The 25,409-nt window shown below is 35.4% G+C and overlaps 1 protein-coding gene across 4 annotated transcripts in view; it reads left to right on the plus strand.

Annotated features, from left to right (window-relative positions):
- Positions 1-1,699: 1,699 nt before the first annotated feature.
- HDAC9 (histone deacetylase 9) overlaps positions 1,700-25,409 on the plus strand; it is a 577,220-nt gene continuing 553,510 nt past the window's right edge. For 2 of the 4 annotated variants that reach the window (XM_082662562.1, XM_082662563.1), the window contains exons 1-2: positions 6,864-6,972; positions 7,371-7,433. In XM_082662562.1, coding sequence (XP_082518688.1) covers positions 7,412-7,433 — 22 coding nt within the window. In that variant the 5' untranslated portion in view covers positions 6,864-6,972; positions 7,371-7,411. Of the gene's footprint in view, positions 1,829-6,863; positions 6,973-7,370; positions 7,434-25,409 lie in introns of those variants that run through there. The other 2 variants (XM_082662560.1, XM_082662561.1) reach the window with 2 other exon arrangements.

Raw genomic sequence — 25,409 nt, forward strand, 5'->3', positions numbered from 1 at the left:
AGTGGAAAAGCATTCTGGATTACAAGAACAGCATGTGCAAAGGCATGGAAGAATGAAGGATCTGTGTGGGTAATACCAAGAAATTGTATGTTCATGAATTTTGAAAAAGAAAGTAAAGGATCAAGTTACTAAGTCATGTTGTGGTCAGAACCTGAATGGCCTTGGAGGCCATGGTTCTTTGTTCTTGGCTCTGATTTAAGGGTCCTGAAATAGGAAAGATTCCATATCCATGGGATGTCTGATGAACTTAGTGATAGAGCCAATTGCAAATGTTTGTACTTTAATTATATGCCATTGCTATAAACAGTTTTGATCAGTCAAAAAATAAGTACAGTATATTTTGGGTGCTTGCTATTTCTAAAATTTGGTAGCTGGCACCCAACTAGATCGAATTTTGAAGTCAGAATTTAATTGCAACATTAAAAGAAAATGTTGTTGCTATTTTCGGAAGCAAGCATCCCAGCATTCTCTTGATTTAACTTGGTGATAGGTAATAGTTTGGTATGGTAAATACCACTCGATCTTTGTGGCAAGAAATGATGTTTCTGGGTTTATTTTCTGATGTCTGCTATACTTTTATTAGCATGTGGAAATTAAATTAGCTCTGAAATGTAGTATCCATCCAGATGCTAACTATGACTATTAATTTTAGGTGATCAGAATCCCATTTATTTCCAAAATGATAAATATTAAAGGTACAGCTACGTAATAATGAAACACACTTTGTAGTATAATATAAAATTAAAAATTTGAGGCATACCAAATAGCAAAGTTAGAATGCTAATTTTACTTAATTGGAATTCTCCCAGAATTTTTATTTTCATAGCCTTATAGACCAAAATAGTGTTTTTGTCTTGAAACTAAGATTTGTACTAATAGTTTGTGGTGTTATAAATACCTTGTACATACAGAGTTTGGTAAACATAGCATAGGTTAGCCAAGCTTATACAATTTGAAATACAAACCAGTATTTCAAAGTAGATGCTGTTAAAAAGAGAAAATGGTCTTTTCATACCTTGAATATTAAGTGGTCTTCTTCAGTCTATTAGCAAGTTTAATTATTTTCATTTTGAAAAAGTATTCTGTAATAATAATGTTTAATTTGAAATTGGACCCAAAATAGATAATTTATTTATACCTTTAGCCATCTAATCATTGCTTTGGAAAGAATGGTCTTATCTACTGGTTCTCAAACTTTACTGTTTATCAGAATCACTGAGAGGGCCTGTAAAATTCAGATTCCCACCAGAGATTTTCATTTAGTAGTTCTGGCCCAATAAATTGCATTTCTAACAAGTTCCCTGATGATCCTGATGCTCTTAATCTGCTAAAAATAGAATAAATCATGGATCAGCACATCCACTTTGAAGGGAAGAGTTAGAGAAGAAATCATTTTCAATCAAAGCAAGGCAAATAATTCTAGAGGTTTGTTGAAGTTGTTGTTTTGTTCTCTTATGGAACAGTCTCCTGGAATTCCACTGCTGATGTGTTTTCGCAGACCCTTTGGGTCCAGGCAAGATTTCCTTTTCTGAAGATCATTTGGTAGCCAATTAGGTTGTTATAGTACAGAGGAATCACTCGTAAACTTAGTGTCCACTATTTAATAAGAGACAGAAAATTCAGAAAAATAAGCTACTTAGTTCAGAGTAAAAATTAGTACATTATACTTTCCCTCTCCTTCCTGTTCCTCGGGGGTCTAGGAATCAAGTCAGTTGCCTGCAGGCAAGTGTGTATAACTTTACTGATGTGACAGTACTTTGAGAAATGTGAGGATGGGAGCAACAGCAACATGAGTGAGAAAGAGTGAGCAGAGGACTTACAGCTCTTGGTGAGTAATTTGTAGCTTTCTTGTAAAGCACAATTCAGTACTTCAGGCAAACAAGTTTTAAATCTTACTGCACCTGGATTCTAGAACCATAAGTTTTGGTACTGCATGAAAAGTCTGTGCTTGATTACAGATGAACAGAGGATGTATTATTGTGGTAGAATAAATTAGGTTCTACTACCTCCTTTGCTTTTTTCCAGTGGAGTCTTCAGTCATGTTATTTGTGGAAATATTTTGATGACATGTAGATTTTTTTAATCCATAATTTAAATTTTTAATTAAAATTGAATTTAAATGTTTAATTTTTTTTGTTTTGCCTATATACCCATAAAAAGAATTGGAATTATCATAATTATTCTTGAATGACATTTTGCATTAGGATTCGATGCCCATTCCCATTTTTTATTAAATTGGGAACCTGGTTTTTTGCCCTATTCTTTTTCACTTATTATTTAAATAAATGTAAAATATAATTAGATCAATTTCCAAAATATTTATTAAATTGAATTAAAATTTATTATATTACAATTTCAAAAACTGCCCAGCTATTCTAGGCTGACATTTGTATTAGCTTCTTACTGTTCTTATAATATAAAATTTATTATCTTTTTTCCTTGTCAGTAAATTGGTTTTATAAATACCTAGAAAGAAACTTAGTCACATTTCTTTACCAACATGGTTGAGATGATATGAGAAGCATTACCTCAACATTCTTAATATTTAAGTTCTTGGATAATAGACGTAATCAATATACTTGGTGGTAGGTTTTAATAATGCTATGTTTTCCTCCCAGAAACAAGTGGTGTCTATTTTATGATAAGCGTCCAATGTCTTTTCACTCTAAGTTTTCATTATCAAGAGTTGAAAGACAAGACTGCTAATGGCAAAAAATGCTGAAAGAATGCAGGGATGAAATATGAATAAACCTCAAATTAAATAACTTGGTCAAAATGAAGAAGACCCATTATTTATACTATTCTACGTGGATTGCCCTCTCCTGGTACCTCTGAGAATGGAGAATTACTAACTCTTTTGAGTTTTATTTTATTTTATTTTTTATGATTATAAAAGCTTTGAGACTATTTTTTGTAGATTGAGGGCATAATTTAAATGTAAAACGACAAGAGATGTATATTACGTCAACGCAGATGGTCCCCAATGTCAATGGTTCAGTTACCGAACCAAGTTCGTCCTGCCCGACTCACAGCAAGCCAGAACGCTGAAACACGGGAGATTTGCAGCTAAGAGAGGACTTATTCGAAAGGCAGCCCAGCGAGGAGACAGGAAAACAAATCTCAAAGGCCAAGGGCTAGGGGTATTGATGGGATAAAGAATAAAGAAGCAGGGTGGTCTGAGACATGGGAGGCACGGGGAGCCTCGGGAGCGTGGGGAGCATGGGAAAGGTGATTGGAAAAAGGTGCGGGAATTGTCTTTAGGTGCTGGTATAACAAAGCTACAGGCCTCTGCAAGTTCAAAAGGTCACCTCACGGGCCCTCGGCATGCCCATGTGAAGAGTCCGTGGTCTTACCCAGTCTTAACCACCTCAGCTCAAACCACATGCAGCTGACTCCAAGTTCCTGGAAAACTACTCAGGCAAACATCTTATTGTGTAGACCACCTGCTCTTGGAGGACATGCAAATCTTAAAACACCTTGATTAGTCCAGGCAGGTGAAATGGATTTGGCTAATCATTACCCAGAGTTTCAGTTCCATTTACGATTTTTCAGCTTCACTATGGTGCGAAAACAGTATGCATTCAGGAGAAACTACAGTTGAAATTTCGATATTCTATGAAGATGCTGGGCAGCAGTAGTGAGCCACAGCTCCTAGTCTGCCACGGTGATCACTGGGTAGATAACTGATACACTTAAAACCATTCTGTCTTTCACTTTCAGCACAGCATTCAATTACATGAGATATTCAATACTTTATTATAAAATATGCTTTGTGTTAGATGCTTTAGTCCTCCTGTAGGCTTCTGTAAGTGTTCTGAGCATGTTTACAGTAGGCTAGGATTAGCTATGATGTTTGGTAGCTATGATGTTAGGTATATTAAATGCATTTTGACTTAATGATGTTTTTCATTTAGAGGTTTATCGGGAAGCAACCCCATCTTAAGTTAAGGAAGATCTGTACTAGGATTTTTGCTGTCCCTCTTATGTTTATCACTAGTTTTACATATTCTGTTTAAAACCACTCTGAGACAATTAAGAGTGATTCTATTTTTCACAAGTAGATAATATTAAAATTTATTCTCAATATCTCTGATAATTATTTGCATTGTAAGGGACAAGATGGTGGACTAGAAAACATGAATGCTAGACCTACTTAGCTAGAGTACCTGTTCGAAACTAAGCAAGTCTCTTCAGTCATAACTCCATTAATGAGTGCTTTTGCATCTTTCATAACCCTCTAAAAAGTCTCTTTACTTTCTTCATGTGTAAAATAGGGAGATCATTTGTACTAGGTGAGTGGATTTCAGTTATTTTTTTCCTTCCTTTCCTTTCTCAGCTTTACTGAGATATAGTTGACATACAGCACTGTATGTTTAAGGTGTAGGGCATAATGATTTGACTTACATACATCATCAGTGACTACCACAATAAGTTTAGTGAGCATTCATCTAATATATCATCTAATATAGGTACAAGATAAATTGAAAAGGAAAAAAATTTTTTCTTGTGATGAGAACTCTTGGGATATACTCTGTTAACAACTTTCATATAACACATAGCAGTGTTAATTATATTAATCATATATTAATTATGTTTTATATAATAATAATATAACTATTATGTTGTACATTACAAATTCCTAGTACTTATTTATCTTATAACTGGAACTTTATACTTTTTAACCACCTTCATCCAATTCCCATCCCCCTACCCCTCACCTCTGGTTATCACAAATCTGATCTCTTTTTTTCCTTTATGAGTTTATTTGACTTGGAAGTATGATTGACCTACAACACTGAGTTCCTGGTGCACAACATAATGATTGGCTATTTCTATACATTACGAAATGATAGCGATGATAAGTCTAGTTACCATCTGTCGCCATACACCATAATTTTTTCTTAATATAAGAAGTCATTATTCAAAACAAATCTTACATACGCAAATGTAAACAGATGAAAATGAAGCTGCCCTGGTTCAGGGAAGAACGTCTTCTGGAGAACACCGAGTCAACTCCCAGGTACCTTGGCATCCTGGGGGACAGAGAGTTTGGACATCATTATAGACAATGTCTAAATTTCCTCCCAGGTCTAAAATGCTGTGGTTGCTTACATAATCTCTGAGATAAATTGCCAGGTCCACAGTATTTCCATCCCTGTAATTTTGTACACCAGTTTCTTAATTGAGTGAAAGTTTACTTGCAAAAGCAGATGGAATTAAACAGTTTTTCCCATTGACAGGAACATAAGATTTTCATGTTTAGCTTAAGTCAAATGTAATTTGGAATAACTTTTTTATAAAAATTCTTATAATTTATCTGTTCAAATATAATTGCACAGTAAGTAGGAGTTAATCTATAAAAGTAGGAAAATTCAGTGCCCTTCTCTTCAGCAGTGAGTTATCTGCCTAATGACTTAACATGCTTCCTCCTTTTCACCAAAAGTCTGTCTCCGTGTTCTCTTTCTTCTGCCCCACACTCTGCTTGACCAAGATCCCTCCTTCGCCAGGTCATCCTGGGAACCTTGAAATGCTCTGCTGTTTCCCCTTCCTTTTCTGTTGCTACTAATGCTTTAGGAGTTTTATTTTTTCTTGCTGAGCTAGTTTAGAAAAAGGAGAAGAGCTCCCATGACCAGTGGATTTTTCATTTTGGGGTTTGCTCTTGGGAGTGGCTAGATGCTAGCAACCCAATTTGTGATGCAGAATTTATTTCTCAGATAGAAATGATGTTAACTGTACACCAGAGACCATAGAATTTTTAGTACTAAATACTATATAGCTCATGTACAGGTGAATTCCACAATGTGTGTTGGTCTGGGAATCTATCAACTATTATAAATGCTATTTCTATAGAAAAGTGAGGTCTGTGTTTCAGGCAATCAATGTAGAAATGAATGCAGAACATTCATAGTTGGGGACTGACCATATTTATTTATTGATCCACAGGTGCATATAATCTGTAACTCTGCACCATCCATAATTAAGTACCAACATTTACTTTTGCAGGTGAATTGAATTTAGTCTGAGAGGCTGAAATAGAGGGAACGTTTTTAGGTCTAAGCTGTGTGCATATATATATATATATATATATTAGATATAATAGAAACTGAATGCAATAAAATTGATAGGTGGTACTAAGATTACATTAAGATTTGTGAAACAGGACAATTGCCTTACAAAAATAGCAAGTAAAAAATCAAGCTAGTCCTTCATAAACATTTTATTCTGGGGTGTGCTTGTCTTCTGAAACTACCTCTACTAAATCTCCTGTCAGTCTTAAAACTAGAAGGCAGAAAAGCTTCTAGTGCTACAGCCAACTGCAGTGTAGCCAGAGAAACAGGCAACAAAAATAGAACACCAGGATTGCTGAGCGTGGGTGAGGCAGAAACCACATTATGAGCAAAAGCTTCCAGTATTATTTTAGAACCAATACAGAGCTCTGCACTTCTCTCCTCTCTCTTCCAAAAACACATACTACAAAAATAAAATGAAATGAAATGTATGTGCATTTGCCCTCTTAGAACTATGATTCTTAATTTTTTTTTTCCCCTTCCTTTCTTTGGAAGCGAATCGCCAGTATGGAAACAGTGTGTAAAAGCAAGCTTGGAGGGAGGAAAGAGTTAATTGCTTTTAAGGCCCTGCAATAGAGAATTATGGTTTGAAAGATAGAGGCTGGACAGCTGGGTTTGCTGGGGTATTTTTAAATGCATTAATGCAGGCTCCAATCACTCGGCCATGCTTGACCTATTTTTGGCTCAGGCCGACCATTGTTCTATTTCTGTGCCTGTGGGCCATGCTGTTGTTGATTCATATGCAAATGCATTATCACTAGCTTTAGCCAACTTGAGCTGAGAGAGACCAGAGAGGGGGAAGAGACACACACAAACAGGAGAAGGGCACCGGCTGAAGCCACTTGCAGGACTGACTGACGGTTCTCACAACGAAACTCTAGCAGCCTGAGGAACTAAAAGCCAGGTTTAATTGGTTTCTTTTTCTCGTGGGTAGAGTTAATATTTTTCTACTTATTTTGACAAAGCAATAACCCCGAAGCACATTCCTAGTTCCCACCTGCTTTTAGTTTCCGGTGTAGCCTAAACTCCAGAGAGCCTTAGCATCCACTCGGTCCTTTCTGCTTTGTACACAGGTTGGTAACGTGGGAAAAGTGTCCAGGTCTTTTGAAAAGTGTGTTAACAGAGAGGAAACCATTGTTGAAGCTGATCCTCTGCTGCTTTTCCTCGGGGTGGAGGGAGGACCAGCCAGGGTAACTCCTGGGGCCCGTACACTGAGCAGCGATGAATCTTTCAGTAGCTGAAGTAAGAGTGATTGGAATATGCTGCAGACAATTTACGAGACTGACTCGTGTTTTTCTTCAGATGGGGTGGCTGGACGAGAGCAGCTCTTGGCTCAGCAGAGAATGCACAGTATGATCAGCTCAGGTAAGACCCTTTTTTCATAACTGAGACCTTTTACGTGTGAAAAGGGGTTGACTTGGGAAATGAAGCTCCGGAAAGCACCTCTGTTAAGGGTTTGCTGCTTTTTGGTGTTGATGTTGCTATTTTCTTGGCGTCTAGGAGGGTTTTAGATCCCTTCCATTACTGTTTCTGTGAATATTCAGTCTGCTCAGGGACAGGCTGCTTCTGAATGAAATCTCTAAGCTTCTGATGAAGGATGGGACTGAGATAAGTAAAATGTACTTGGGGGTGTTTTGCCTGACTATGCCACTAGAAAAAGGAGATCAGTACTGATTGTAAGGGTTTTCTAATGGGACTTTAAAATAATCAGGTAAGTTCATATCGGGGCTGCAGCTTACATTGCAGTCTCCTCTAGCCGGATGATTTTATATTTACAGTGTGCCTACAGAAGCACATCTATTTATAGACCTACCTTCTGAAATGTGTTTGCTACAGGAGTTGTGAAGGTAGTTTTAATTGTGGCTTTTTCTCCTAAGCCCAAAATGAAACTGCTTAAGGATGAAATAAAATTATTATTAGCAGATGGTTATTTTAATTTTCTTCAAAACATTTGGGGAGTCTACATTGTCAGGCAGATGCGAGGGCATAACACACATATAAAGGTGTTATATGCAGGTGCAACGTTTTAAAGAATAACAGTAACAGATTCCGATTTTTAGTTTCCCCGTGTATGTGCTTGTGCCTTCAAGGAGCTGTGCTGATGGAAGATGAAGCTTGTCAACTTTATCAATTTCTGTTTGTTAAAAGAGCAGACTCTCCGGGCGATGGCACATACTTGTAATTGTTGCTTTTCATATTTATTCCCTACAGCTAGTTCCTAAAGCTTGGGGGACTTTTTGTTTTGTTTCTCTTCTGAGTTCTTCCATCTAAATTGGCTTAAAGTTCTCCCTCACATCTTCTGTGTTCCTATGTGCACGTAATCGTAATTATAGATCACCACCTAGATTTCCATGGTAAGAATGCGGCATAAAGCAGCGTCTACTTGGTAGAGCTAGAATGGGAAGAAATATTCCACAGGTAGGCATAATGTCTGTTTTAGTATTGAACACCTTCTCATCTCTGAATCTATGTTTGAAGCAAGTTTTCTTAAACCTTGGTTACTTAGGATGATTTTAAGGTCCTTCTGTTGACCCCAGTTTTTCAATGAATCAGAATAAAATATCAATTTTGTGTAATTTGGTGTGTTTACACTTAAGTAACAGGACTTACATTAATTAGTAGTGCCTGCTTATGGAAAGCAAACGTACCAGAATTTCATTATGGTTTATTATCTTTGCGGCTGTAAAGTTGACAAAAGCTTGCGGAGGGGTCAACCGGAATGTCTCCGATGGAACCGGTCACTTAGCATTTTATTTTTTAAATATCCACCAACTCTATAAAAATTACTATTTTAGATGTCTTTTCAATATTACACTTTATCCTTTTAGTCCTTACCTCTATTACAAGTTTCCTATTTCTTTCACGTGGTAGAAACAAAGCTGTACCTTTCAAGCAGATACTGTCTGCTGGCATTGAACCTTGCTACAGGTGTTTGCAAGCTTCACTGTCTCAGCGTCTTTGATAATCATACATAAATTTACTCCAATTTCAGTTGAGATTGTCATTTTCCTGACATTTAATGATTTTTATACAAAGCAACAGTATTTTCAAGCAGGGAAGCACTTGAGACTGTCTGTGCTATTGTCAGTTTTACAGGAAGCAACATTTAAGCACCAGCTGTTAAACGAAAAGTGATGTCAATTGACATCAACTCCCAAACCTGTCTGATATAAATAAGGAAAAACTCCAAGTTCTATTTATTTTTAAAATTTGAAACATAAAAACATTTGCATTCTTCCCACCATGTCCTGTAACATTTGCTTTTGTTTAATATATTATTATATGCCCTTAAATTTAATTCCCCTAGTTTTTATTGTATACTTCTGAGACAGTGGCTCTCAAAGGTGCCGTCACCAGGAGTATTTTACAAAATACCGATGTCTGGGTCCACCCCTAGAGTTTCTGATTTAAACGGTATTAGAAACATCCTGGACATTGGGATTTTAAAAATCCTGAGCAATTCTAATATGCAGCAAACTTTGGGTATCACTGATACAGGGGAAGGGGGAGGTGATGGGATGCTGGTGACCCATATCAATAGGGTTGGCCCTTTAAGTTAATTGCTAAATTAGGGGTGTGTTTGTCCACATTTAGCTACAAATCTTGTTCAGCTGGCTTTTGGACCAGTGGTAGGGATATGATTGATAGGCTTAGAAATGGTTGGAGTCTTTGGATCTGAAAGAGAAAAAGATATATTGTGGCAGTGCAGGGTGGAGGGGGCACTGCTCGAGGAGTGGAAAGCTCTGTTCTAGCTAGAGCTCTGCTGTTAACCAGTTGTGGAACTGGTTTACTCACCTGTAAACTGAAGAATAATGATGTCCTCCTGCTTACCTCTTGACATTTCTGTGAAGTTCAAAGGTAACATGTCATTAATGTGTGCACTCACTGTTATTATTGCTATTTTTAATGAATGAACCTGGGTTTCTGGCTCTTCAATACCAAGGTCTATCTTGCTGAATGAGCCAGATGAGCTAGATTGCATGTCACATGGGGGAATGAATTTTAGTTTTGATAAATTTTCTTTAGTTATCTTATAAATCAGCTTTTTGTTTTGTTTCCCTGCTCTGATAAGAATTAAATTCTTTCCTTGGGTAAATGGTGACTTTAAATCAGAGTAGCATGGGTATGTGTGTATTTTCTGTGAAATGTCTTCTTAATAGTCAAAGGCAAAGAAGCTGCAGAATATGTAATTGGACAGTGAGATCCCAACAGCAGATTTCTTGAGATTAATTGTTTAAAAAGCTTTGTTCTGTTGTTAGTCGTTGCTTTAGAGTTCCCATTTGTTTTTCTAGTTGTGTTGGATACTATGCATTAAGCTAGATGACTTTTTTCTTCAGAGCTCTTTATATACTATTAAATTGCAAGTGTTATATATGGTTCCATTTTTTTCCTAATACTGACCCAGCCAGGCTAGACATCTAAAGTAGAATTAGGTTCTACAATGTAGTCTGTTAATACTTTTTTAATAAAAAGCTTTATAATATTGAATCTCGGAATTTGGTACGAGTGACACATTTTGCCAGGTCGGTCTCCACTTTTGTGGCCTGTGTGGGCCAGTATAAGTGATAACTGGCAGAAGCTGAAGCATGTGCAAACATTGACTCAGGTCACTCAGCAGTAGCTGGCAGAATTCGGGGTGTTCTGTTGCCAGGCATGTTGCTTAATGCGTTGGACAGCAGAGCTTTCCAGACAATATTGGAATGATTATTATGAAAGAATTTCCTAGAGTTTGTACAGCATCAGTGTAAAATACATTTACAATAAGGAAAAGTCGTGTTTTCACTATGCATTCTTATTTTTGGGTACAAAAGAAAAACATTTAAATCTAAATTCTGAATTTCTTTTGAGGAAAATGTTTCTTTACCCTTTCAGAATCCTTTTATCTCCGTGGTGTGTATTGTCGAGGGAAAAGGAACATTTTAGATTCAGTAGTCATTTATGTCTACTTGGAAAGCAGGATCTAATTATGAAAATGTAAGTCTGTGAAATGCTCCTGTCATGTCAAGAATCACTTCTGGTATTCCCCATAATTACTATTTTTGCTGTTCTCTAACTCAGGTTATCTTCACTTACAAGGCTGTTATCAATTGAAATATTTGATACGTAGCAATCAAAAAGCTAGATATAAGTAGGCCCGTTGAGGATGGGGACAAGAATGAGTATTTTCTTTTTCTGTGGGTGACACAGGTGGCATAATTGTTGCTATGTGCTTTAAGTAAGAAAATTCAATAAAACCCCTCAGAAGAATATAATAAGCCCAAATTCTGAATTTAAAGTGGTGAGTTTTGATTTTGGAGATGAGAAATTTGTAAATGTACGACATAATGTCTCACCACAGATAGATGATGAAGTGACCCTAGAATAGTATAAGCCAGCAACCCACCCCCAACACCATACACAATACTTAGCACTGACTGAGCGAAGAAAATGATATGACCTAATGCAACATATCTCAGAAACTGGTAGTTAAGGGAAAAAGGGAGGCAGGGATCTTTGATCAGAACAGAGAGACTTAACAGGGCCTGAATCCTGTTCCTCCTTAGAATTTTACTGACAAGAGGACAACTTCCTGAAAATTCTCACTAACGTTCCCGTATCTGGAGAGAAGCAAACTGAGTGGATATCCTCAGCTTTTAGTGGCGGTGGTGTTTTTTCTTGTAACTGAGGAATAGTAGAAAGGATTCTGGAAGAGAAACTGGTGAAATGGAGGAAGGTGAACAAACACTATGTCTCTGGAGAAATGAAGACTTCAGAGCAACACTCTAAATTGGGAAAATGACCCATAGCTCTTTGCAATGAAATACCCTTCCCCAACTAATCTTATAGATCCCACCAAGAAAAAAAAAAAAATCAACTTCACTGAATCCATGGAATTGTCTAATAATTGCTCCCCACAAGTAGGAAAATGAATTCCATAAAATAAGAGCTCAGAGATGAGATGATATTGATAAAACAGTAGAATGGGATGAAAAGGATATTTTAGGTCTAGGGAAGCTAATTTAGAATGAAAACATGATGATTATAGAAGAGAAATACCCATTAGAAATAGCGGGGAACAATAGGCACCAGTGACAATCTTTACCAACAAAGAGGAAAGGCTGGAGACAGAGGGATGAAAAAGGAAAATGGATTAAAGCAATTGGAGAGAAGTCAATAGTAAGAAAGACAAAGACAGTGTAACAAAAAGATTATTTATGTCCTTGAAGTTGATATTCCAAAACGTTGCAATAGAAGATCACTTTGTAAAAATGAAGAAAGATTATTTCAGTGAAAAGGAAAAAAGAAAAAGAAGTCTGCAGATTGAAAGAACTCCCGTCTTTTAGGAAAATTTGCTGCAAGTGCTCATCACAGAGACATAGCCTAACTGGGCTATTGAATTTCAAATGATAAATAATTCCTCAGGGGTTCAGGCAGGTAAGGCAAAGATCTACAGTGAGGGAGAGGGGGGAGGAAGAGAATGTGTGAAACTCTAGAAGCTTTATCAAACTTATCCAGCACTCAGTGCCAGAAGATAATGAAGAAAAATCTCTGAAGCTGAAAAAGAAGTACAACACAGTGTTCCACCCAGGGCAGATGTTATTAAAGTATAGAGAAAATGGGTAGGCAAGTTCGACATTCTCAAACATGACCTAGACTGCTTGACAGGGAAACCCACTCAATGAAAAAATGAGCTTGGAACAAAAGCAAAAAATGAAATTCAGTCGGAAGTAGAGAAAGCATAGTAAGGTTAATGGGGCAAAAATTGAATCCTTTTTAAACAACTATGAGATTGTGCTTGTAGGAGAGAAAGCAAATTTTATGAAGTAGGGCAATGAAAAAATATTCATAAAGCGCTCATCCATATGAGGCACTGGGGAGAGGTGAAATGCAAGGATGTGTGAAAGTGCTAATATCATCTCCTTTCTGAGCAGGGACAGACTCCCTGCTGCTTAAAATAGAAACACGTGGTTAAAAAAAAGATCTAAATACTGATTTCTTTTTAGTAGTGTCTTCATTTAATCTTAGAGATATCTTTTTGGAAATAGTACCTCATATAGGAAGGAAGCATTTAGTATGTTTATAGTCCCTTCAGTTACAGTTTTTCATTATTAAATTCATTTAAATTTAATGTTTTTTAAATAAAAATAACTTTGGTGATATGATCTCATTTTATAAGAGTATATTTTATTTATCAATCTCCCAGAATAATTCATATATAAGTAGAAGGAAATCAGGAAAAACTGTGTGTGGAGGTGGTCGGAGGGGAGCTTTGGTTTCCATTGTCATGAGTTTTTGCCTTGTGTGTGAATTTTTATAATATGCATATATTTTCTAAAGTGTTTCTTACACACCCACACATGAAGCTACTATGCCAAAATACTAACAGTGATTAACTGTAAGTAGTAGGTATATAAGCTAGGTTGTCTCCCATCGCGAGTAACAGAAAATCGTATTCGAAGTAACAATGACAAGGGAATTTAATCATTTAGTGAAATAGCATGGTACTCAGGCAGCACCAGGGGCGTCAGTAGTATCAACAGGTTCTTCAAACTGTTCTTCTCTGCTGGCCTGAGAGTTTGTATCGTCCTAAGTCTGTTTCCTCCAATAGTCTCAAATTGATTGTAGCAGTTCCATACGTTGTCTACATGCATGGTAAATTCCAGAGACATAGATGAGAAAAGTTTGCTTTCTTGGATGTTTTCTTAAGGAAGTTTTTTACCCAAAATTTCTCTAGCAGGTTTTCCTTCATAACTCATTGACCAAAAGAGCATCACCTGCCCATATATTAGCAAGTCATTGAAAAGAAGAATGAGACCCCTATGATAGCTCCTTAGGACCATGACTGAGCCAGGGAGGGTGGAGGCGACAGCTAATAATCTAGTTTCTATAAGGAAGAAGAAAGGGTGGGCAGAATAGATGTTGGCTAGGCACCACAGTATTTGCTACAGTGTTTGTTGGTAGTTGGACTTTTCTTCTTTGTAATTTTCTTTAGTTTGTAATTTCTCAAAATACAAATAAGTGAAGGAAGTGGGCTATGTAATTTCTCTTCCAATTGAATTGTGTTACTTCATTTTCATGAAGATATGCATCCATTTAAACACCAATAAAATTTTTTAATAGTATTGAATAGAAATTAGTTGTGGAAGAAGACTGGATGCCTCTAGGTTGCAAGTCATTTTTTTAGAAAGGAGGAAAATCAACATTGTGAACTGGTGCATTACAAGCATTTATTAGAAATTTGAGTAAAATATTCATTTCTTGTTGGCTTTGAGGGATACAGAAAACATTAACAGAAATTTATGTCATAATATGTAAACTTTTTGGTATATTAAGGAGGGTTTTCTTTAAAATATTCAGAATGCAGTTTCTTTGCCAGTATGTTGTTATAGTTATTACATTTTCAGAGTAATGAACAATTTTAACAATCTGGAATGGTAACTACATTTTAACTTTTTTTTTTCCTGAATTGGAATACTTTGAAAACAATTTAATTGGAATAAAAGCCCATGAAAATGACTTTTAAAACAAGCCTTCTTTAGATGAAATTCAAAGATATTTTGGCATGTGCTTCAAAACAGTGTGTCAATGCCATGGTCTATCCCATTCTTCAAAGGAAGTTGAGGTTCTAGTGGTTATTAGCTTGAGAGGCGAAATGCCCTTACAACGGACAGTTTTCCCTTTTGTAATCTTGGGGGATTGACAGTTGGGATATGAAAGGACAAGAAAATACCTTGTTCCCACTAGTTCTATTCTTCTTCCACTAAGTCAGTTGCACAAAACAAATTTAATTTAAACAAATATTTTTACAGTACTAAACGACGTATATACTTTTAAGTGTTATCAGAGAACATTTTGTTTAGGTGCTCCATAAATACAAAACTAAGTCATTCTTATGTTTTATAAAAATATCAGTTCTATTCATTATTTCCATGTTAAATTTTCAATAGTGATGGGCCTTTTATATATGGTGTTTTAAAAATACCCAGTAATTAAATCCAATGAAAGCTACATTTAAGGAAGAAGGAAATTTACCAAACCACAGAGTGTAACTAGTCATTTACTTATGATTAAACTCTTTGCATGTTGATAAGGTTGGAAATACCCCAGAACTTCACTTTTTTGCTTCTTCCCCTCATGATCTACCACTTGTGTTTGAGATGTTCAATTCGTAATTTATATGCAGTATTGACACAATTGTAGCCATGTGGATGTCATTTTCAATTATTCGAGGTAAGTTTTGGTGGGTGGCTAAGGCACGACATTTCCAAACTCGGTTAAAATATGAGAATGTCATGTAGTTTTTTCAAAATTTGAAATTAAAAGCAAGCAAGAAAAGAAACCTGGGAAAATTTCACTGAATTTCCATTAAATTACATTGTGGCCTGGGAGTTCTTGCTTTAGTAGAAACATGTTTACCCAGAAAGTTTTCAGGGAACCCCACATAGGATGAACTAGAAAAGCTGTTGGTGAATTGAACTCGATTTTAAGTTTTATTTGTGGTGATGTTTTTTGAGTCTGCTTTCAAATAGAATTCAAGTATGTATTTTGAGTCTGTGATTTTATATCAGGAACTACTCATTTTAGATTAGAAACAACAATTATCAGTATTAGATAACATTTTTATGGTTTTTCTGCCACATTCCCCTCTGATCCAGTTGTTTAGTCTCAGTTTAGGAGGTCAGTGATTGGACCTATATATTCTCACTTCTTTTTTTTAAAATCATTGTCATTCTCATTATTGATATAATGAGCTAATGTTTCAAAGCTTTTTCTGTACCAGGCATTGTTTTATCATTTAATACTCTCCACAGCTTGAAGAGGTATACAATAGTTGTAGCATATTTTGCAGATGAGGACATAGTTTCAGTGAACTTACGGATGGTCATCATGGCTAGGAGCTGGCAGGGTCAGGTATGAACTTGTGCTTGTTTACCATGTCCCTGCCACTTTTTCTCAAAGAGAAAAATATTGAGCATAGGATAAAGTTTTTCACATCTGTTTGGTGCTAAAAATGTGGAGTCAACTGTACTTATAGACAAACATCTAGGTACACTTCTTAGTCCTGGGATGTTTACAGCCCACATAAGCAAATCTGTTGAAAGGCTTTCTGGAACAGCCTTACTTCACAGTTCCAGAGCTTGATATTTAAATTGGAGTAAGTTAACAAGATTCCGAGCTGAGACCAACTTAAGGCAACCTCCAGAATTCCATGAGATTGATAATACATGGAGTAATGAGCAGACACTGTGGACAGAACCAGTATTCCCCATGCAGTTTGCCATTGCTCACAGTAACATCTCACAAAGCATAAAGGTAAGGTTTATACCACTTCAAAAGAACATGATTATTAATGTATTTTAGCTGGAGAAAGTTTGTTTTTCAAATGTTAGCGCTGTGGGGCTCAGTTTCTTTCAACCAAAGTATTTGAATTATACCCACCCTGGTCTTTACCTAGAAATAGGGGCAAGGAGAGGTTAATAAAGTTTGCGTCTCCACTCAAGTCTTGCTTTCAACATGCAATGTCAAATTTTTGAGCCAAAGAATGATCTTAACAAAATTTAGATTCTGCCTATTTTGAATATATATTGGTCCAATTTGGGTCCAATTTTGGGTGAAAATTGGATGGAAGTGTCCAATTTGATATTACATTTTTCTTTATCTTGAGTTAAATTTTCTTTCGTTGGATGAATATTGTATGTTCTATAGGTGGCTTATGCATAATATTCACCAATTAGATGCTAATCCAGTTATTCAAGACCCAACTCTTTGGTTTCCATCAACTGATTTTTATAATTCTATTTGCTCTGAGAATCTCAAGCCATCTTTATGAATCAATACATTGTAAAAGCATTATTGATTGTCATGTTAATGACCAACATAATTTATTGCCTTCCTAAGGGAAAGAAGCTTTCAGAAGATCATTAAATGCATTAAAATCTGCAAATGCCCACATGTCTGTGGCTCTCTTTAGCAGGCTGACTCCTTTGGGTCAGTTATTCTTAGCTCCGTATTTCTATCTTATGGCATTGCAGGTCTAAGATTAGCTTGTTAGGCGTTATCATGCCATCTGAGTTACCTCCTAATATAACTCTACACTGGAATGATTATTTATAGAAAGAGCATTCTGTCATTTTTGGGTTATTTCTAGTAGTTTAAATAAAGAAGAATAACATTCAAGTGAAACCACAGATTCCTTCCTGCTGCCAAAACAACATGATAACTGTCTGCTTAAGGGGCAATAATGTTTAAATGTGTGCTTAGGGTGATTGCAGAATTCTTTTTATCACTGCCACTCTGACAGAAGGGGGAGGCCTTCGGATAGTGATGTATAATGCTTATGGAAAGGCAGCGAGGCAGCCTTGATGCTTTCTGTCACAGAGCACAGAAGACTCTGGTTGATGATGACAACATGAGACACTCAGGGTTTATTTTTAGAAACACATTGCTAAGCTCTCTGTTTGGTGTTAATATGGCTCATAAACAGGGCTCCTTGCTGTTGACCCTTCCAGTGAAAATGGCATTTTATACACCCATACACACACGCACAACCTTTTTTTTTCTTTTCTTACTTTGCAAGAATGACTCTGTTATTAAGAAAAATATTAGAAATTTTTAAAGCTAGTAAGTCTAAATTCTATTAAATTCCTCTAGTAGATATAGATTATTTTTAAAATCCCATGAAGATTGGGTTTAAGAGATGGTTTATGAAAGACAATTGAATGTTTTAAGTACAGTGAATATACAGGTTGGCTGTAAGGTGTGGAAAAATAGGTGAATATACATCCTAAATGACTTTTAATAATACATTACAATGCCTGTAAAATATATCTGTGCTTCTGGCTTTATTGTGGCAATATATAAAATAAAGCTATAAAAGATTATAATTATGATGCATTCATGTACGTTACTGATTTTAAATAGATGAAATAAAATCTTAATATATTTTTTAAAAAGTTGATACAAGCCTCTGTTAGTTGTTTTCATATACCTAACTCTTGATGAGCCCAACAGATTTCATGTACAGTAAAGTGTACAGTTTCACATTTGAGAGCTATTCTCTTATTTTACTTAAACTGTGCACTTAATGCAGAACTTAGTAATTGATATTTTGCTTTAAAATTAGAATTGTGATTTTAATCTTTTAAATTTACATTTCGTGTTTCCTGATTATTAACTCATCATTAGATGATGAAAATGTTAAAGTGGTATGTTTCATATTACACCTTAGTCAAAATGCTTTAGAATGAATAATTTAGAGCTCTGTAGGAATATTCATAATTTTGTTACCAATTATTTACTGAAAAAACATATTATCTTTTTAAAAGATAAATATTTTTGTGCTTGTGCTCAATATAAGGAATCCACTGATCGTTAAGAATTTGCAAAATGATGGACAAAAACAGGAAACACACAGCAATTCAGGTGTATTCTCAAAGAAGCCAAGATGTAAATAAATTCAGAGGGGTGGAAGTAGAAGCAATTATAGGAACCAGTTGCATCCCAACCACTCTTAATTAGCAGGTTGAAGGTTTGGGGAGGGTGATGTAATTGTTTGAAGCTTTGGAAGCTGAGGCAAAACAGTCATTCATCTGTCCATTTTTCACTCAAAAATATTTGAGAGTCATCCATGAGCCAGGTACTGTTCTAGGAATAGAGGCTCTACCTATGAAACAGGACAAGGAGACACATGGTAGACTGTTCAATTGAATGACGGATGGATAAGGCTACTTCAGATAGTAATAAGTACTAAGGGAAAACAAAATAGAAAAATGGGATAGAAAGTGACTGGTAGCAGGGGTGGTATTAGCTATGGTAGTCAAGTAAAGCCTTTTGAGGATGCTAAGATATGAAGAACATCTTCCCAATGAAAGTAGGTTTTCCATCAACATTGCATTTGGGCTAAGTCAAATAGAATGAAAGCACAGTTAGAAAAGAACAGAAAATATTATGGAGCTATTGTAGCTTCCACTTGCCTTATGTGAAGAATGGGGGAACTTTTATCAGCATGTCAATGAGAAAGCCCCAGGGAAAGGCTGTTGGCTATGATTCTCTCTAGTTTCCAAAGAGACTGTGGAATCAGCTGAGCTCTTCCTAGGATTAATGCTGTTGACTGGAAATTAAGGACCTTGTAGAACTCCTTACCTTTGCTGCTTCCTAAAGATTCATCTTCGCCCCTATTCAAACTCTTACCTCAACTGTGCTGAAACTTCTTACTCAAGCGGTATGAACCATCCTAGTAGTTTAGTGAATAATTCCTCTTCCCTGGGGGCCAAAAAGAAGGGGAACAATATGTCCTCATGGGGAAGAAGAGAAGTCTGAGAACATTTTCTCATGAACACAATATTGCACATTTTTTAAGGGGTATAAAATACAGTATAAATTACAGTGTTTATTGAGCACCTATAGTATGCCAGGTACTTAATTCAGGGAAATCATGGGTCAAATAGCAACCTTGTTAGGTGGCTGTAGAACTGTAACTTACAAACAAAATGTTTGGAATACATAATCTTCCTTGTGTTGGCTAGTGAATAGATTTGTGACAAATTGTTGCAATAGTTGAGCAAGGAAGTACTTCATGGAGGTGACAGACCTATTTTTAAAAAAGAAGAAACAGCAGTGTGCTGGGAGCTGTTTTCCCCACATGTTCTGCTCTCTCATGGATAGGGAACAATGATGGTTACACATAGGAGAATGCACAAACATTTTTGAGGGACTGACACATTATCTCACATGCTTGATGCCTCATGGGGTTTTCCCTCAACATTCCAATTGGTCTAAGTCAAATGGAATGAAAGCACAATTAGAATAGAGCAGGAAGTGTTCTGAGGCTATTTTAAACTCCACTGACATGCCTTGTGGAAGGGATGGGGAAACCTTTATTAGCGGGTAGGTGAGAGAGCCAGGGGAAGGCTGTCAGCTACAATTTTTCTCTAGCCTCAAGAAGACTGGGACTGAGCCAGACTCCTGGCCAACGTGCTTTGTTGGATTCACAGTGTAGCTGTGAAAAATAGTTAATAGCCACCTTCTTTTTTTTCTCCAAGGATTGTCTTATTCAATCAATATTTATTGAGTAGTTGACAGCTATATTTTTAAGCTAGATTTCTTGTTTATCTGTTATTATTGTTTATATATTTAATCAGCTATTTCCTTTTTCTGAAATACCCTTCTGCTTTATTCCACCTAGTATTCACTGGAGAAATTCTAACTCTTGCAAAGCCCAGTTCAAATGTTTCTATATCACTAAATTTTCCCCAAACCCCTGCAATACTTCCCCAGTCATAATATTAATCTCTCTTCTCTCCTCTCTGTCTTCTCTCTCCTCTCCATCCCCAATAATCCTTTATTACTCCCTTAGAACATGCCCATTTTCTGTCTTATACTGTGGTTATTTATGTACATGTGTCCCCATCCCCCCCAATTAGTTATGTGCTCCAAGAGGAAAAGGATCATGTTTTACTTCTGTTTTTATTCCCTGCAGTGCCTAGCACATAATTGATCCCTGAGACTATTTTTAAATGAATGAATGAATGATTAAACAGTACAGTGGTATTGTACACAATCTGTTTTTGATTTTTTGAAATGTTTCCTTCTTTTATGTAGAAAATAAGTCCTCAGTTATTTGTAAATTTGAAAAATACAGACTTTTGAGGATGTTAGAAACTTTGACTCAAAAATTTAAATTATTCATTACAGAATGTAAGTCAAGAATGATCCCCAGTGCTTCGACAATATGTATATGAACCTTTAAATGTTTCAATTATCCTTAACAAAGGGAATTTTGGAATATTCCTACTTGAGTTGATTTTTCAATGAATAATACCAATAGAAATTTCATAAGATACATGTCTGCATTCAAAATGTTGTGTGAAATAGCTAACTTAAGACTGCCTGAATGTAAATGCACTCTTTTTTATCCAAGGAGAAGAGTAAATTTGGTTGTGCAGATGATTACAGGTGTACTTTTATATTATTCAAACACCATTTCACATTTAATCCTATTTTTCTCTTTGTGATACTTTTTATGTAAAGACAGTTTTCTTAGATAAAGGACAAAAATGAATGGATTTTTGGGTTAACAACAGTATCAATTTGAAACAGTTCTGCACCTTGCATTGCTATTTAGAACTCATCTTCATTTCTTCAGTCACTATTTAATTAGCTATGTTCTTTGAGAAGGGGGCAATGAAAGAAGATTTTTTTTTTTTTTGGTAAACCCTTTACTGATCAAATTTTGAATGCCAAAGGTATCAGTAATTTTAAAAATTATCTGAAGTAAAATGTCAGAACAGGGAATTCACACAGTGAGATACTAAGGAAAAACAGATGGATGGAATGAATCAATCTGTATACAGAGCTATTCAAGGAGAAGAATGAAATAAATATATTTATGTCTTAGTGGGAGAGGAATGATGAAAAGAATAGATATAACATATGTGGGGAAAAGACACATAATTTTTTGTGGTAGTCCTTTTGCCCTGGTTTAGGCTTGAACTCAGCACAAGTTAGGATAAATTAAGGGCATTAAGGCTCAGAAAATTAATTGAGTTGGTTAAAAATATAAGTATGAGCCAAAAAAGGAGTTGGATAATAAAACAAAATTTTGCAACCTAGCCATTGAAATCAGCTTAGTAGAGCACAGGGAATGAATGCATGCCCATGTTCTTTCAGTGACTTTGCTAAATGCTGCCAATTGTATTTTCTCATCATTAGGAATCCAAGTTAAGTTTCTAAGTGCTGTAATAATCATTTTGAGATGGAACAAATCAAGGTTGGTTGATCTTGGATTCAGAAGTTTCTCATTCTTATATTAACCATTACCAAGAAATAAGGATTAGTTCAAGCAAAATTCCAAAGGAATATAATTTTAAAGCTATAAACACAGTAAATTGAAAACACTCATTTGTTTTCTTTTCTGAAGATGAACAAAAAATGTTAAAAAAAATTACCTTGGTATCAGCTTAACCTAACTTGTATATTATAAGAAGGAAAACAGTGTAAACAATCTCAGGCAACCAATGATTAAACATAATAGAAACAATGCCCCTAGTTTAAAATCACTTCCTTCAGATTTTAATCAAGAGTCAACTCTCACTATTCATTATCCCAATAATTAAATGGAAATTACCTCTACATCATTATCCTGGAAAGAGTAATGATTCTTTTAAAAAAAATTTTTTTTTCAGCAGATAGTGCTAAACCTGGATATGGATATAACTTTAGAAAACCTTATGAGTTCATTTTTAGATGACTAGAAAATATATTAAATTGCTTTGTAGACAAGAGAAGAGAACATCTTTCTATTTCATTATCTACTGCCCAGTCATGTTCCTTGGGCACTGAACCAAAATGGGGTAGAGATCATTTTTATGCTTCACCAATCATATATGTGAGAACCATTTTTCCCACATCCCTGCCATCACTGAATGTTGTCAGATTTTAGATATTTTTACCAAATTGAGAGATGAAAAATGGCACAACATTACTTTTTTTATGTGAATTTCACTGATTACTGGTGGAGCTGAATGGGTTTCATATGTTATTAGCCATTTGGATTTTCTTTTATGGAGAAATAATTTCACCAGAATGCTTAAAGGGAAAAAGTCTACCAGTGAATGTCATCTGTTAACAGACTAAAGGAAAAACCAATATGATCATTTCATTAGATGCAGAAAAACATTTGGTAAAATGCGGTACCTTTCCAGAATAGAAACTGTATTAAACTAAGAATAGAAGAAAAAAGTAAATGTTATAAATCAAAACCCTATCTGAAACTTTATATTTAATGGTAAAATTAAAACACATTCTCTTTTATGTCAAGAACTTTGTCTTTGGAGTCAATGTTCTAAAACATAAACATTCAACAAGAGATATAAGATTTTTAAAGGGAAAGAAACTAATTGAACTAATAAAGAGCTCAGTTTAGATTGCTCAGTACAAGTTCAATACAACATAAAAAATTGAAAAGATTGTTTTATGCCAGAAATAACCAAGCACAAAATGTAATAAAAATGATAGCATTTATAAATACCAACTGAAATTTTTATGGAGAAATTGATAAAATTATTGAAGGCATATAAGAAAACTAGAAGAAAATTGAGTTATTCAGTGACCATGAACAGGAAGACTACTTTTAAAAATTAGTTATTCCAAAATTCATCTATAAATCTCTTCGTTTTTAAAACAGCTAACTTAAAAAAAAATAGACCATTCATAATTCAAAAGTCAAATGGACTTAATATGATTATATAGTAAGTAACCTATGTGTTATTATATAGTCTGTAATTCTCACTTCTTTTCCATTTCCAGCAGCCATTCAGTTCCATGCTTCAGATAGCCTGATATCAATTTCTTGTTTTTTGTATGTTAGTACAAATTCAGATAAAATCCTAACAGGGTCTGTCAGAGAACATGGCCTACTAAATTCTAAAATGCTAATGTAAGAGTAAGTGTGGCAATTTAGTAAAACAACAGATTAGGAGAAGAAGGATAGCTACCAAGTTATACAAAGTTGTATTAATTATGATTGTTTGGTTTGGGCAGGGACACAGTTGCATAGATCAAAGGACAAGAATACAGAATTATTTTTAATATCTTGGTGTATGGCAGGCAGAGTTTGCATCACAGATCAGTGTCAGAGGACAGACTATTAATTAAATGTTTTGGGAACAATTAATATATTTAACTTGTAAAATTACAGTCAAATGATGTTATATTCAATACTCTATTTTTATAATACCATTGTGATCCTGTCCTGTTGGACAGGTTACAACTTAAACTTCTGTAAAGCCAATGTATTGTGTAATGTGTGTAGGGTCTTGCATTTTATGGAGAGATGAGAAGTAATTTTATGAAGATATGGGAAGAATTTTAGTTAATTTAACTAAATCAGGTGAGAGAAGTACTCAGTGTTTATATAGCTCCCCAAGTTTCAAAAGATAATTTAAGATTAAATTAAATAAAAAATTCAGATTTAAGAGTACCATTGAGTAAAACAGAGGGATAATAATTCAGTCAAGTAAAAAAGGTAGATAGCAGCACTGTCCTGAGGCCTCATCATACAGCAGCTGCTGAGTAGTGCCTAAGAAGACCCATGAGGAAGTGATTTTTTTCCTAGTGTTACTGAGAAATAATTGACATACATCATTGTATAAGTTTAAGGCATATAGCAGGATGGTATGATTTACATCTGTTGTGACATGATTACCACAATAGGTTCAGCTAACATTCACCTTCTCATATAGATACAAAAAAAGAAAAAAGGAAAGAATAAAGGAAAACAATTTTTTCTCCTTGTGATGAGAACTCTTAACGATCTACTCTCTTAACAACTTTCCTGTGTGTCACACAGCAGTGATAGCTGAAGCCATCACATTGTACATCACATCCCTAGTACTTACTTATCTTATAACTGAAGTTTGTACCTTTTGACCACCTTCCTGCAATTCCCCCTCTTCCTCCAGAACACTCCCCCCCACCCGTGCCACCACCATCTCTGGTAACCACAGGTCTGGTCTCTTTTTCTATGAGTTTTTAAAAATTCCACATATAAAAGTGAGATCATACATTATTTGTCTTTCTCTGTCTGACTTGTTCACTTAGCAGAATGCCTTCAAGGTCCATCTGTGTTGTTGCAAATGGTAGGATTTCCTCGTTTCTTATGGCTGAATAATAGTCCATTGAATTGGGCTGGCGAAAAGGTTTGTTCGGGTTTTTCTGTAACATCTTACAGAAAAACCCAAATGAACTTTTTCGCCACCCCAATGTATGTATGTGCAACTTTTTTGTCCATTCATTGTCTGTGGACACTTAGGTTGTTTCCATGTCTTGGCCATTGTAAATAATGCTGTTCTGAACATGAGGGTGCAGATATATTTTTGAGGTAGTGTTTTTGTTATCTTTGAGTGTATTCCCAGAAGTGGAATTGCTGGACATGTGGTTGTTCTATTTTTAATTTTTTGAGGATCTTCTGCACTGTATTCCACAATTTACAATCCCACCAACAACAGTGCAGGGGGGTTTGCTTTTCTCCATATCCTCGCTGGCATTTGTTATTGCTTGTCTTTTTGATAATGACCATCCTAACAAGTGTGAGGTGATATTCTATGGTGGTTTTAATTTGCAGTTCCTAATGACTGGTGTTGTGGAATGTCTCTTCATGTACCTTTTGTGCTTTCATATATCTCTTTTGGAGGAATGTCTGTTTATGTCCCTTGCCCATTTTTAATTGTTATTTGTTTTTTTGCTGTTGAGTTGTTTGAGTTCTTTATATGTTTTGGATATTAACCCCTTATCAGATATCTAGTTTGCAAATAGTTTTTCTCCTATCACAGGTTGTCTTTTCACTTTGATGATGGTTTCTTT

The sequence above is a fragment of the Grampus griseus genome, assembly GCF_964374135.1.
Source record: "Grampus griseus genome assembly, chromosome: 9".
In the NCBI taxonomy this organism is placed as follows: Eukaryota; Metazoa; Chordata; class Mammalia; order Artiodactyla; family Delphinidae; genus Grampus; species Grampus griseus.